This window comes from Schistocerca americana, chromosome 1, assembly GCF_021461395.2.
Source record: "Schistocerca americana isolate TAMUIC-IGC-003095 chromosome 1, iqSchAmer2.1, whole genome shotgun sequence".
Lineage (NCBI taxonomy): Eukaryota > Metazoa > Arthropoda > Insecta > Orthoptera > Acrididae > Schistocerca > Schistocerca americana.
Window position 1 is genome coordinate 1,140,478,813 of NC_060119.1, and position 12,773 is coordinate 1,140,491,585.

Here is a 12,773-nt window from a genome sequence, read left to right on the forward strand (position 1 = left end):
CAGATTGAATAACATTGGTGACAGGCTACAACCCTGTCTCATTCCCTTCCCAACCGCTGCTTCCCTTTCATACCCCTCGACTCATATAACTGTCATCTGGTTTCTGTACAAATTGTAAATAGCTTTTCGCTCCCTGTATTTTACCCCTGCCACCTTTAGAATTTGAAAGAGAGTATTCCAATCCACATTGTCAAAAGCTTTCTCTAAGTCTACAAATGCTAGAAACGTAGGTTTGCCTTTCCTTAAACTAGCTTCTAAGATAAGTCGTAGGGTCAGTATTGCCTCATGTGTTCCAACATTTCTACGGAATCCAAAATGATCTTCCCCGAGGTCGGCTTCTATCAGTTTTTCCATTCGTTCGTAAAGAATTCGCGTTAGTATTTTGCAGCTGTGACTTACTAAACTGATAGTTCAGTAATTTTCACATCTGTCAACACCTGCTTTCTTTGGGATTGGAATTATTATATTCTTCTTGAAGTCTGAGGGTACTTCACCTGTCTCATACATCTTGCTCACCAGGTGGTAGAGTTTTGTCAGGACTGACTCTCCCAAGGCTGTCAGTAGTTCTAATGGAATGGTGTCTACTCCGGGGGCCTTTTTTCGACTTGGGTCTTTGAGTGCTCTGTCAAATTCTTCACGCAGTATCATATCTCCCATTTCATCTTCATCTAAATCCTCTTCCATTTCCATAATATTGTCCTCAAGAACATCGCCCTTGTATAACATCTCTATATACTCCTTTCACCTTTCTGTTTTCCCTTCTTTGCTTAGAACTGGGTTTCCATCAAAGCTCTTGATATTCTTGCAAGTAGTTCTCTTTTTTCCAAAGGTCTCTTTAATTTTCCTGTAGGCAGTGTCTATCGTACCACTATTGATATATGCCTCTACATTCTTACATTTGTCCTCTAACCATCCCTGCTTAGCCATTTTGCACTTCCTGTCGATCTCATTTTTGAGACGTTTGTATTCCTTTCTGCCTGCTTCACTTACTGCATTTTTGCATATTCTCCTTTCATCAATTATATTCAGTATTTCTTCTGTTATCCAAGGGTTTCTACTAGCCCTCGTCTTTGTACCTATTTGATCCTCTGCTGCTTTCACTATTTCATCCCTCAAAGCTACCCATTCTTCTTCTACTGTATTTCTTTCCCCATTCCTGTCTATTGTGCCTTTATGCTCTCCCTGAAACTCTGTACAACCTCTGGTTCTTTCAGTCTATTCAGGTCTCATCTCCTTAAATTCCCACCTTTTTGCAGTTTCTTCAGTTTTAATCTACAGTTCATAACCAATAGGTTGTTTGTCGCCCCTGGAAATGTCTACAATTTAAAACCTGGTTCCTAAATCTCTGTCTTACCATTACATAATCTGTCTGATACCTTTTAGTATCTCCAGTGTTCTTCCATGTATACAACCTTCTTTCATGATTATTGAACCAAGTGTTGGCTATGATTAAGTTATGCTCTGCGCAAAATTCTACCAGGCAGCTTCCTCTTTCATTTCTTAGCCTCAGTCCATATTCACCTACTATTTTTCCTTCTCTCCCTTTTCCTAGTCTCGAATTCCAGTGTCCCATGACTATTAAATTTACGTCTCCCTTCACTATCTGAATAATTTCTTTTATCTCATCATACATTTCATCAATTTCTTCGTCATCTGCAGAGGTAGTAGGCATATAAACTTGTACTGCTGTGGTAAGCGTGGGCTTCGTGTCTATCTTGGCCACAATAATGCTTTCACTATGCTGTTTGTAGTAGCTTACCTGCACTCCTATTTTTTTTATTCATTATTAAACCTACTCCTGCATTACCCCTATTTGATTTGGTATTTATAACCCTGTATTCACCTGACCAAAAGTCTTGTTCGTTCTGCCACCGAACTTCACTAATTCCCACTATATTTAACTTTAACCTATCCATTTCCCATTTTAAATTTTCTAACCTACCTGCCCGATTAAGGGATCTGACATTCCACACTCCGATCCGTAGAACGCCAGTATTCTTTCTCCTGATAACGACGTCCTCCTGAGTAGTCCCCACCCGGAGATCCGAATGGGGGACTATTTTACCTCCGGAATATTGTACCCAAGAGGACATCATCATCATTTAATTATACAGTAAAGCTGCATGCCCTCGGGAAAAATTACGACTGTAGTTTCCCCTTGCTTTCAGCCGTTCGCAATACCAGAACAGCAAGGCCATTTTGGCTAGTGTTACAAGGCCAGATCAGTCAATCATCCAGACTGTTGCCCCTGCAACTACTGAAAAGGCTGCTGCCCCTCTTCAGGAACCACACGTTTGTCTGGCCTCTCAACAGATACCCCTCCGTTGTGGTTGCACCTACGGTACGGCTATCTGCATTGTTGAGGCACGCAAGCCTCCCCACCAACAGCAAGGTCCATGTGATGGGGGGGGGGGGGGTCTTTGTTAGGGGACCAAATAAGAATCTGAAAATTTCACAGTTGATAGACCTTTATGATATCAAACTTCAGTATAAATTTCAATGTTGAGATTCAATTGGAAGTTATGGAAAAAAGATTACTAACACAAATCAAAAATACCTGTGATACCTGGTAGGCTAATCAAATAAAGTATACCAATTGCATAATGCAACACACCACATTACACTAGCTAATAATTATTTGTTGAAACAGTGCTGTGGCAATTGTTTCAGCAGGCTAACAATTGCATCTGCAAGCCTATACAAGTCTGATTGTTGTCCTCCTCCTTACACCAACAATTGTCTACTCACACTTATTTAGCTAGAAGTTCTTGAAGTGTGCAGTTGATAACTGGTGTCTCAGGGTTCTGTTGGTGTTGTTATTAATGAAACTTGTCATAAAAATGTGTATGGAGTGTATCCGAAAGAAATTACTTTAATTGAATATTACAGTGAAGAAACAAATTGTTGCTTTACTTAAGAATCGGCCCAGAGGTCAAATCAACATGCAAGTACCGTGAAATGAAATACTTAAAAAAATTTTGTCACCTTTTTGGTCAGTCTTGCATGGATCCTTCTGAGATACATAAGAAACCTATAACAAAAGGTCTGCAAGAAATGACATTTGATCATTATTCTAAAAATAAAAGCCCTTTTGCGAATCTCTTACCAGGAAAATCATTGTGTCCAACATGTTATTCTAAGATATTTGTAATTCACAAGAGAGAGGATAGTGAAACCTCAGATACAGCATTTTGTGATTTATCAGCAACCATTAAAAAAGTAGATACAGCTTATGAAATCCTGGGTATATTGCCTGCTAGTAAAATTAGAAAACTAAGTCAAGATACAAGACCAAGTGCCTTGAATACAAAAAGTGAGAAAGTGACAGCTACAGTCAAAAAGAATTTGGAAGATTCATCTCAAAATCCAATTTGCACTAAAACAGATGGAAGCTCTAAAACTTCACCAACTGAATTTGATGATTTGATAGAAAAACTAAAAACTAAATGCAGTACTTCAAACAAAGAGAATAAAATTAAGATATCTGTTTACTGCCAAATTCTTGGAATCGAGCAAAAGTTAGTGATGAATTTAATGTGTCAGAACATCTTCTTAAGTTATCATGGCAATTAGTAAAAGAACAGGGAATTTTACCAGGATTACAAAAGAAAAGTGCATCTAATTTGGTAGTGAAAACACAATCAATAAAGTTATTAAGTATTATGACGATGACAATAACAGCTGTTTGATGTCTGCCAAAATAAGACTTGCTTCTGTGAGAGAAAATGGTTCTAAGATTCAAAGACAAAAAAGTCTGATATTGTGTAATTTAAAGGAACTATTCACTGAATTAAAAAAAAAAAAAAAATCCCGGCAATAAAATTGGTAGATCGAAGTTTTGCGAGTTGAGGCCAAGATGGTGTATCGTTGCAGGGGCATCTTGCACCCATAATGTTCGTGTTTGTTTGTTTGTATCATCAGAACGTAAAGTTGATGATAGATGGGGGCCAATTGAGTTGACCTTTTGGAAGTTATGGTATGCAGTGTTGACAGTTACAATTGTATGATCAGGGGAAAACGTGAAGATTGTCCAGGCAAACAAGGCTTACTTGACGTTTGAAGAATCCGAGGAAGACAATTTGATGCCTGACAATATAAAATACAAACAATGGGTGACACAAGACAGAACTGAAATGGTGACAGTCATAAAATCACGAGAAGAGTTTCTTGAAGTGTTGGTGGCTAACCTTGAAAATCTGAAAATGCATCATTTTATTGCAAAAGCTCAAAGTAAATGTTTGAAAGACAAAAAGCAAACCTTGGCAGCTGATGAATGCTTAGTTCTTGCTGACTTTTCGGAAAATTTTTCCTTTGTTGTTCAAGATGAAGTACAAGGGCACCATTGGGTAAATAAACAGGCCACAGTTCATTCAATTGTATTCTATTATAAAAATAAAGATAAACTAATGAGCCACAGCTTTTGTGTCAAAAGTGACTGCCTTGAACACAACACTACAGTAGTGCACATTTTTCAACTAAAATTAACAAACTGCGTTAAACAGCACTACCCTTCCTTAAAAAGCTGATTTACTTTTTGGATAGGGTAGCAAGTCAGTATAAAAACAGAAACAAGAAATTAGAAACATGTCCTTTCATAAAGATGATTTTGGGTTTGATGTAGAATGGCACTTTTTCGCTTCATGCCATGGGAAGAATGCTTGTGATGGTGTCGGGGATACAACAAAGCATGCCGTCACGAAAGCAAGTCTGCAGGGGACCGATGACAATCTTAACACCTCAAGAAATGTTTGAAATCTGTAAAAAACATATCAAAGCAATTACCTATGTTTTCGTACAATGTGAGGAAATGCAAGAAGTCTATGACAGTGTCTTGAAGGAAAGGTACAACACTTTCCAGAAGGTTAAAGGCACTCAATCTTTTCATTGTTTTGTAGCCCATTCACAGTGTAAGATCACACCAACTTCACCTGATAGTGAACTTCATCAGTGTGGAAAACTTGTACAACTGGTTGTTCAAAATAAAGACATAGTGGCTTGTGTTTACGATGAACAGTGGTGGATTGGCGAAGTCTTCTGTCAGTATTATTACATAAGAAAATGCTGCATTCAACAATTACAGGTAACTGTGCTTACATTTTGAAATTGTTCAAAGCCAAAAGTTAGATATACCAGACATTATCTGTCGTTTATGGTTTCTAATGCCTGGAAATTAATTTATAAACTGTAGTCTTGGATTGGATAGCCTCTGTCATTAGTACAGGATGGCCAGTAACAGTTTGAAAAGCTTTTAATGCTGTTGCAGGGTAGTTTGTGTGGAGAAATAATCAATGGTTGAAATTAGCCCATAAGGTGGTGATGTGTGCAAATCCAACCAGCCTGCCAGAGGCATTGTTGCCGTGTGTGTTCCTCATTCGGCTAGCTGAAACTGAGTGCAGTTTTTGTGTCACCATCTTTTTCAGTTTGAGGAAACTAAACGAGGAACATGTTTGGCAACATCATCTCTGGTAGGCTGCTTGAATTCGTGTGTGCAATGACCTGATTGGCTAACTTCAGTGCAAATTAAATTAGAAATGGTGCAATGTATCCAATTTTTTTCTTAACAATTATTTCTCGGGCATCCTAATATGCAACACCCTTACAAGCTTTCCAGACTGTTTCTGAGCCGATAAAGAAACAAACTGGTAGTGTTTCCATCACAAATTCCTTGTGACAGAATAACTTTGCAGTTTGTAAAGTTACATAATGACAATGCTTGCTTACCTTCAGGAGTTGAAATTTCAAGTACTGCTATTACATGTATTTAAAAGTAGAGGAAACTATTACTTAGCATTCTGAATTGTTCATTCTTCCTTGAGGAGGAAAGATGTCAGCTTTGTAAAGGAAGAGGTGTTTTTTTTTTTTTTTTACCGTACATTGAGGGGGGACTATACTCTTGTAAGGACAAGGGGAAAGCAAAAATCTCCTTCAGAAAATATAATTTCTTTTGTTTCTGTTTTTTGTTGTTCTGAATAATTATTCTTACATGCACTAAGTGTTCAGCACTACCTAACAAGTGAATTTAAATTTTCAGGACGAACCCCTGCTTGCTCGACAAATAGTGGATGAAATGAAGCGAAATGCTTCATTGAGAAAGCCTGTATTTACAGAAAGAGTTCTTAAAATGTTCAGTCAGAAATCGCATGATGGCAATACGTAAGTACAGTAGCTTTTTGTTCCTTAGTTTTCTAAATCTGGTAAATTGAAGCATTGACTCTTAATTTGATTGGTGTTGATGAACTGAAATAAAATGTAAAGTCATCAGCAGAAAAGTAATGCAAATAGAAAGAAAGTTAACAGACCACAACCAGCCACAAATTATTTGAGAAACTATTGCTTTACTGCCAGGTATGCCCCTTATGGGATGGCTGCATTTATATTTATTGCATAGTCTGTATCTTAAGAAACAGTTTTATTGTGCTGTGTGACAATATTTCCATTACATTATGTAAGAAATATCCAGTATAATTTGTCTTCTGACTAATGTTAGTGTTGGGTCACACATGTCATGAACACCATCTAGGATAGCTGGAAGACTAGGAATCATCCCATGCATTGCCTTCAGATATTTAGGGAGGAAATGGTAATAGCTGGGTGGGTACATGAACTCTGTTCTCCCGTTGGGGAGTCCAGAGTGCTAACTGCCCCACTTAACTCGGAGAACAAAAGAGGAAAACTTCAGAGTTGGTCAGAGCTTTAGGTCTCATGAACCGTGTAAAAACCATTTAGGATTGGACTAATCATTTTTTATATATTTTCTTTATGTTGATTGTTACCCAGATATTCAGATTTTGAGAGCTACTACATATTTGGTTTATCATCTCCTTGTAAATAATGTATGCACAGTGCATGATATGATTGAGAAGACATTACTACTATTATTTTTATTTGTGCTACGGAATTTTTTGGAAAAATAATCTTTCAATATTGGATTTTCAGTGCACTTCATGCTGCAATACTCCATAAGCAAGAAGTCTTACTAAGACACATGTTGGATGTATTGGCCAGGGAACCACAGCATTATTTGCTAAATTGCCCAAATGATAGCCAGCAGGTAAGCTATTTTTATTTATTGAAACTTCAGTTATCAAGTATTCTATTTAATTTTTATTATTGGATATGTGTTACACAGGTCCCTACAGCAATTTACTAGCACTAGATCTAGGATGTGCCAGGATTTAGTTAGATACCAGCATTCATAATATACAGCCATATAAGACGCCATTGCAATTTCCTTCAAAGTCCGACATATTCAAAAAATCGTTTTGCTTTATCTTGTAACTGCGACCGGAACGGTCGTGGGGATGACGTGACGGAAAATGCGGCGGTACCCACGAACAACACAAACAGGAGAAGATGGACACGACCGACGAAGGACCTTATGACGGCAACAACAAGAAGAATGAAACAACCGAGTCACAAGAAAACCTAACTAGACAACCATATCCACTCGTGAACAGAACATGAAAGTAAATACACTGTCTAAGGTGAGGCGATATGTACTGAGACATATGCATGATTAGACTGACTGGCTGAATGAAAGGCAAGCGCTTAAATCCATGATTGGGGGCTATTGCTCACTGGGACCACATGTCGCACTGTGGCGCCCTCACACTAAATATGTGCCAGGAGACGCGCGCCGCCACGGCTTATAGCGCAATGGTGCAGAGACCTCTAGGGGTCTTCGATGTCCATATCGTCTGGCGCAGATTCAAATTCCATGGCCCGCTGTACCAGATCCCTCCCCCCCTGAAACTTGCGCATAGGGGCAGAACGCCCCAGACGATGCTGAGGTGGGTGGCAGTGGGAAGAAGAGCCAGGCTCGTCGGCCGCTGTTGGCGATGAGGAAAGGATGCCCGCTGTATCACTGATGGCCGACCCAGAGTCCAGGGCAGGGTAGGGAGCTGCCAATCACTCTGGAGGCTGGGAGGGCCAACGGCAGGCCCGCGGGGAGATGGCAACCGGGGGCAGGGGTGGCGACTCGAGGACCATGTCTGTACCCAAAGGAGGTAGGGGATGAGGCTAGAGTTCCGCAGGGGCATGCGGGTGGAGCTGATTATGATGACTGCGCTCCAATCCTTTTGACGTCTGCACCGACGTCACATGTCGCTCATTGGTCACGACGACTGTGGCAGGCGTCCAACCTGCCTTGTGCCCATACTCGTGGGCCCACAGGGCCGTGCCGGGGGCGTAACGCTGCAAGGGCTGGTGAGGCCCACCGTGGTTGGAGATGTGTCGACCGCCTTTGTCAACTTGTTTCAAAGTTCGGACAAGCCTCTCCGCCACGCCATTGGATGAAGGGCGGAAAGGGGGCTACGAATATGTTTGATACCGTTGGCCTGACAGAAGTTGTGAGAGGATGACGCCGTGAGTTGGGGGCCATTATTGGAGACCAAGTGAGTGGCGGTCTCTCAATGGCGAGAACCTGGGCCTGGGTTGTGAGTGTAGCCTCCGTGCTGGTGGACGCCATGCGAACAACATATGGGTGTTTTGAGTAGGCATCAGCGATAAGTAACCACATGGACGCCAAAAACGGGCCCGCAAAATCAATACGGATGCGATCCCAGGGCCAGCGAGGCACAGGCCAGGGTGCAAAGGACTGAGGGAGGCGGCTTGCCTGGTGACGCGCGCACACACACACACATGGTGCACCCAAGGATCAGGCGGTCAATATCGCCATTGATGGCTGAGACCCTGTATAAGTCCATGACCCAGGAAAGATAGGATTGACCAGGCTGTTTATGGTACTGGTGGAACTCCAGCCGAGAGGCGACCACATTGTAGCATTGGGAATAATAGTTTGTCAGCAAAAGGAAAGAGAGAGCCACAGGATCGAACAACAGTGCCAACTTGCAGAGAAGAAAGAACGTGTCTGGGGAGGCCCAAGACATAAACAACGACTGCTGCAAGGAGTTGTCTGTGACTTGAAAAGCTGTGAAATGTTGTTTCAGTCAATGTAAGTACGTCTTCCAGTCTTCTTTAGCGTCATTAAGTGGTGGGAATGACGTCGGACGTGGGAACGCATCTGACATCCCGAGGACTCGGGAGCTGTTTTGGTAATGCGCCCCGGGCACCGACTTTGTTCGTTTGCAATCACAGCAGCCACTGCAAGATATCTAACTGGAGCTGCTGCCGCTGCATGAGCTGCTGCTGTTGCTCCAGCAGACAGACCAACTTCGCCTCCATGCCAACAATGACCACCTCGTCGCCAAAATGTTGTAACTGCGACCGGAACGGTCACGGGGTCGACGTGACGGAAAGCACGGCGTGGTCCGCGAACAACTCATACGGGAGAAGACATACACTACCGATGAAGGACCTTAGGACAACATCAAGAACGAAACAACTGAGTCACAAGAAAACCTAACCAGACAACCATGTCCACTCGTAAACAGAACACGAAAGTAAGTTTATTGTCTTAAGGCGAGGCGATATGTCCAAAGATGTACGCAAGGTTAGACTGACTGGCTGAGCAAAAGGCAGGCACTTAAATCCATGATCGCGGACGCCGCTATTGGCCACTGGGACCATGTGTCCCACTGTGGACTCTCACACTAAATGCATGCCAGGAAGCGCCTGCCGCCACGGCTTACGGCGTGATGGTGCAGAGACCTCTAGGGGTCTTTGACGTCCATATCGTCTGGCACCAATTGAAATTGCGCGGCGTTCGGTACTAGACTTTAGATATGAAAAGGTATCTGCAATTTCTTAAGTTTTTGTGTTATTTGATGAGAACTTCGAAGACTGGTGTCACAATACTAAAATGCGAAAAATTTAGGACAAACACTGGTCATTGATAAAAGTATTGTGAAGCTATGTGATACCCATGAGAAGAAGTTATTTGTTTCCATATGTAAATATGCCTTTTTTCTTATAGTGCTTCAACAGAGTAATGCCAATGTTGTCTCTTCTCTAGACACCTCTGCACACGGCTGCAGCTGGGAATCCTGTATCAGTGAAATGGCTGCTAAACGCAGGTGCGGATCCTGACAGGCAAGATGAAAATGGCGATACACCACTTCATGTTGCGGTGAAACATCATGCCAATTTGTGTGTTGAGGAGCTGCTGACACCGTCAAATTATAAATCGGAAATGAAACCTGATGTAAACAAGAAAAACTCAACAGGTATGTTATTGGTTCTGTTGTTATCTTCATTCAGTAAGACATAAGGGAGTGTTTAATATTGAGAGCTACAATATTTTGTCGTCAAAACGCAGCAGAATAAGTTTACATATAACTCCACTGTGCTTTCCAATGCAAGAGAAAATTTATTTACGGCGTGTATCAGAAATACTTTGACTTCTTGGATTCCCTTCTCACACGACAAGAAAGAAAACACAGGGTTAGAAGTGTTAGAATATTTTTATTAGCTCCCCCTCCCCTGCTGGAAAAAAAACCTACATTTGATAGAATGCTTGGACAGTTATCTGTTCTCTTTTAAGTATTTTACATGGTGTCCACGATTGGGAAAACTTTCTTCAACCATGCGCAAAAAGTCTGTGCAAGCATTGCTCTCTCTTCAGGGGTGGCTTGAGTTTGATGCCTCCTGAACATGTGGCCTCGAGATGGCTGTGTGTTTGTGTTGTCCTCATCATTTCATCACCATTCATGTAAGTGGCGATATTGGACTGAACAAAGGTTGGGAATTTGTACGGGCACTGATAACCGCACAGTTGAGCACCCCACGAACCAAACCAATCGTCATCATCATCCTGAACGTGTGCAATAAGCTGGTGTGTGTCGCATGGATGAGGCTCTTCGAAAACTGCATGTTATAGCCCTATCCACAAGTGCTGTAAAGCGTTTAGGTTAAACTGTTTCCAGGCCAGTCAATTTGAGCAATTTTGGTGTTGAGACATTTCACACCATGGAGGCATTGAACCTGCCAGTGAACATTTCACATTCAGCTCCCATTTTGTACGGCACCTATACAAATTACGAAAAACACATATAACCACAGAGCAGTTTACAGAAAAAGTTTAAAGTTAATTTAAGTGAGGAATGTGTAAATATATTAAATTGAAATAAATTAAGCTTTTAGAATATGGTCCTTTTTTATCTCCTTAAATGTAATTTAGGGATAACATTGTTTTCTTTCATTAAGTGAAAAAAAAAATGAATGGCATTAACTTACCAAGTAAAGGTGTGTTAAATTTATGAAATTTGTCTGCTTAGAAATATTGCACCACAACACAACCATTTGGCAGCAGCAGATAACAACGTAATGGAATGTGTTCACTATGATTTGTCAAGTAACATAGACTAGTATAAAGTTCATACAGCCAGCACCATCTGTTGGTGTAAAATAATAGTATTCTACAAAGCATCAAACCTAGGTGGCTCTGACCCCCTCTCCCTGGAGCTCAAATTTCTCTTTTCCTGCTGCAGTTTTACATTCCAACTATATCTTGTCTGCAACTTACTCTTTCTAGAACAGACTGCCTGCTGACAACCAAGCTCACTCATAGAATGTCGATTCTATATACTCCTACTTTGTTCCTTTATTTTGCACTACGTATATTGGTTTACTACCCCCCACTCAGCCTCTACCCTATTAATAAAGTTTTAGATTGTGTAGGCAAGCTCGCCCTCTACCCAGCAAAGTAGCCAGCCTGTGAGAGGCATCGTCTGGTACCCGTATGGTGGTAACTCCCTGACCACACAGGGTCTCACTATTGGTTCTCAAGCTGTAATGCATGCTGTGGAGTAGGTGGCCATCTGGAGTCTCCAGGCACTGGCCATCTCACCAGGTAGCCTTTGTTCCAGCTGGGTTACACCCATGGTGAGAGCCCTCGTTCTGAGTAGGTGGCATTATGGAATGTCCAGAGTTATCATCTAGTGGCATGGAGGACCCATCAGTCTTCAGTCAGACAGGCCACAGTTCAGTGTGAATCTTTGTGACTGCAGAAACTTTCCCTCTTTTGCTATGCCATCGAAGGAAAAGAAACCAACAAACTTCTCGACGGTTACTGAGAGTTCCTTGTTCGCATCCGAAAAGGTGGAAGTCCTTTCTCGAAGTGAAACTGATGGTATACAAAGGCGGATCAAATATAAGCAGGAATTTATTTTTTATTTAAATTCATTTACTGAAAAACTTAGGCAATTATAATTTGTTCTTCCACATAGACTCCTGCTTTGGAATAGCATTTGTCCCAGTGTATAGGCAGCTTTTTGATGCCCTCATCATAAAAAGAACTGGGTTGTATCCGCAGCCAGTTGCGCACGAAGTCTTCCACACTATCATCATATTCTAATCGTCGCCCTCCTGCAGCTTCGTTAAGCAGTCCGAATAAATGGAAATCGCAGGGCAGGACGATAAGCCCGGACTGTCAGGAGGATGATAAAGTGTAGTCCAGTGCTTTTCCTGTAGCCTGGAAACTAACTGAAGTATGGGGCTCATGCATTGTCGTGGAGGATCGATTGGTCGTCTTTTGTGGTGATATGTAACTCTGGCCTTGTTCAACAGTTCGCAGTTGTAAGCAGAATTGATTGTGCATCGCTCATTCAAAAAATCAATAAGCAAAATGCCTCAGTGATCTTTCCTCTGCCACTCCTTGCTGGCTTGTTTCGATTCTGGAGTGTGTTTGTGAACCCATGTTTCGTCCCAGGTGACAATCTGACTCAAAAATGCATTACCTTCTTCTGCAAACCTTGCTGTAAGCCTCTTTCAGGCCTCCAAATGTCTCAACTTCAGATTTTCAGTCAAAAGTTTAGGGACCCATCTGGAACACATTTTTCTTAACTGTAGGTCGTCTGTAATGATTGCTTGACAGC

General features: G+C 41.5%; 1 protein-coding gene across 1 annotated transcript in view; it reads left to right on the forward strand.

Moving 5' to 3' along the window:
- The window catches only part of LOC124597229 (nuclear factor NF-kappa-B p110 subunit), a 100,860-nt gene that overhangs the window by 61,007 nt on the left and 27,080 nt on the right, over positions 1–12,773 (forward strand). Inside the window, exons 12-14 of the mRNA XM_047135925.1 lie at positions 6,032–6,153; positions 6,937–7,051; positions 9,914–10,124. Of these exons, the coding sequence (XP_046991881.1) occupies positions 6,032–6,153; positions 6,937–7,051; positions 9,914–10,124 (448 nt within the window). The remainder of the gene's footprint in view (positions 1–6,031; positions 6,154–6,936; positions 7,052–9,913; positions 10,125–12,773) is intronic.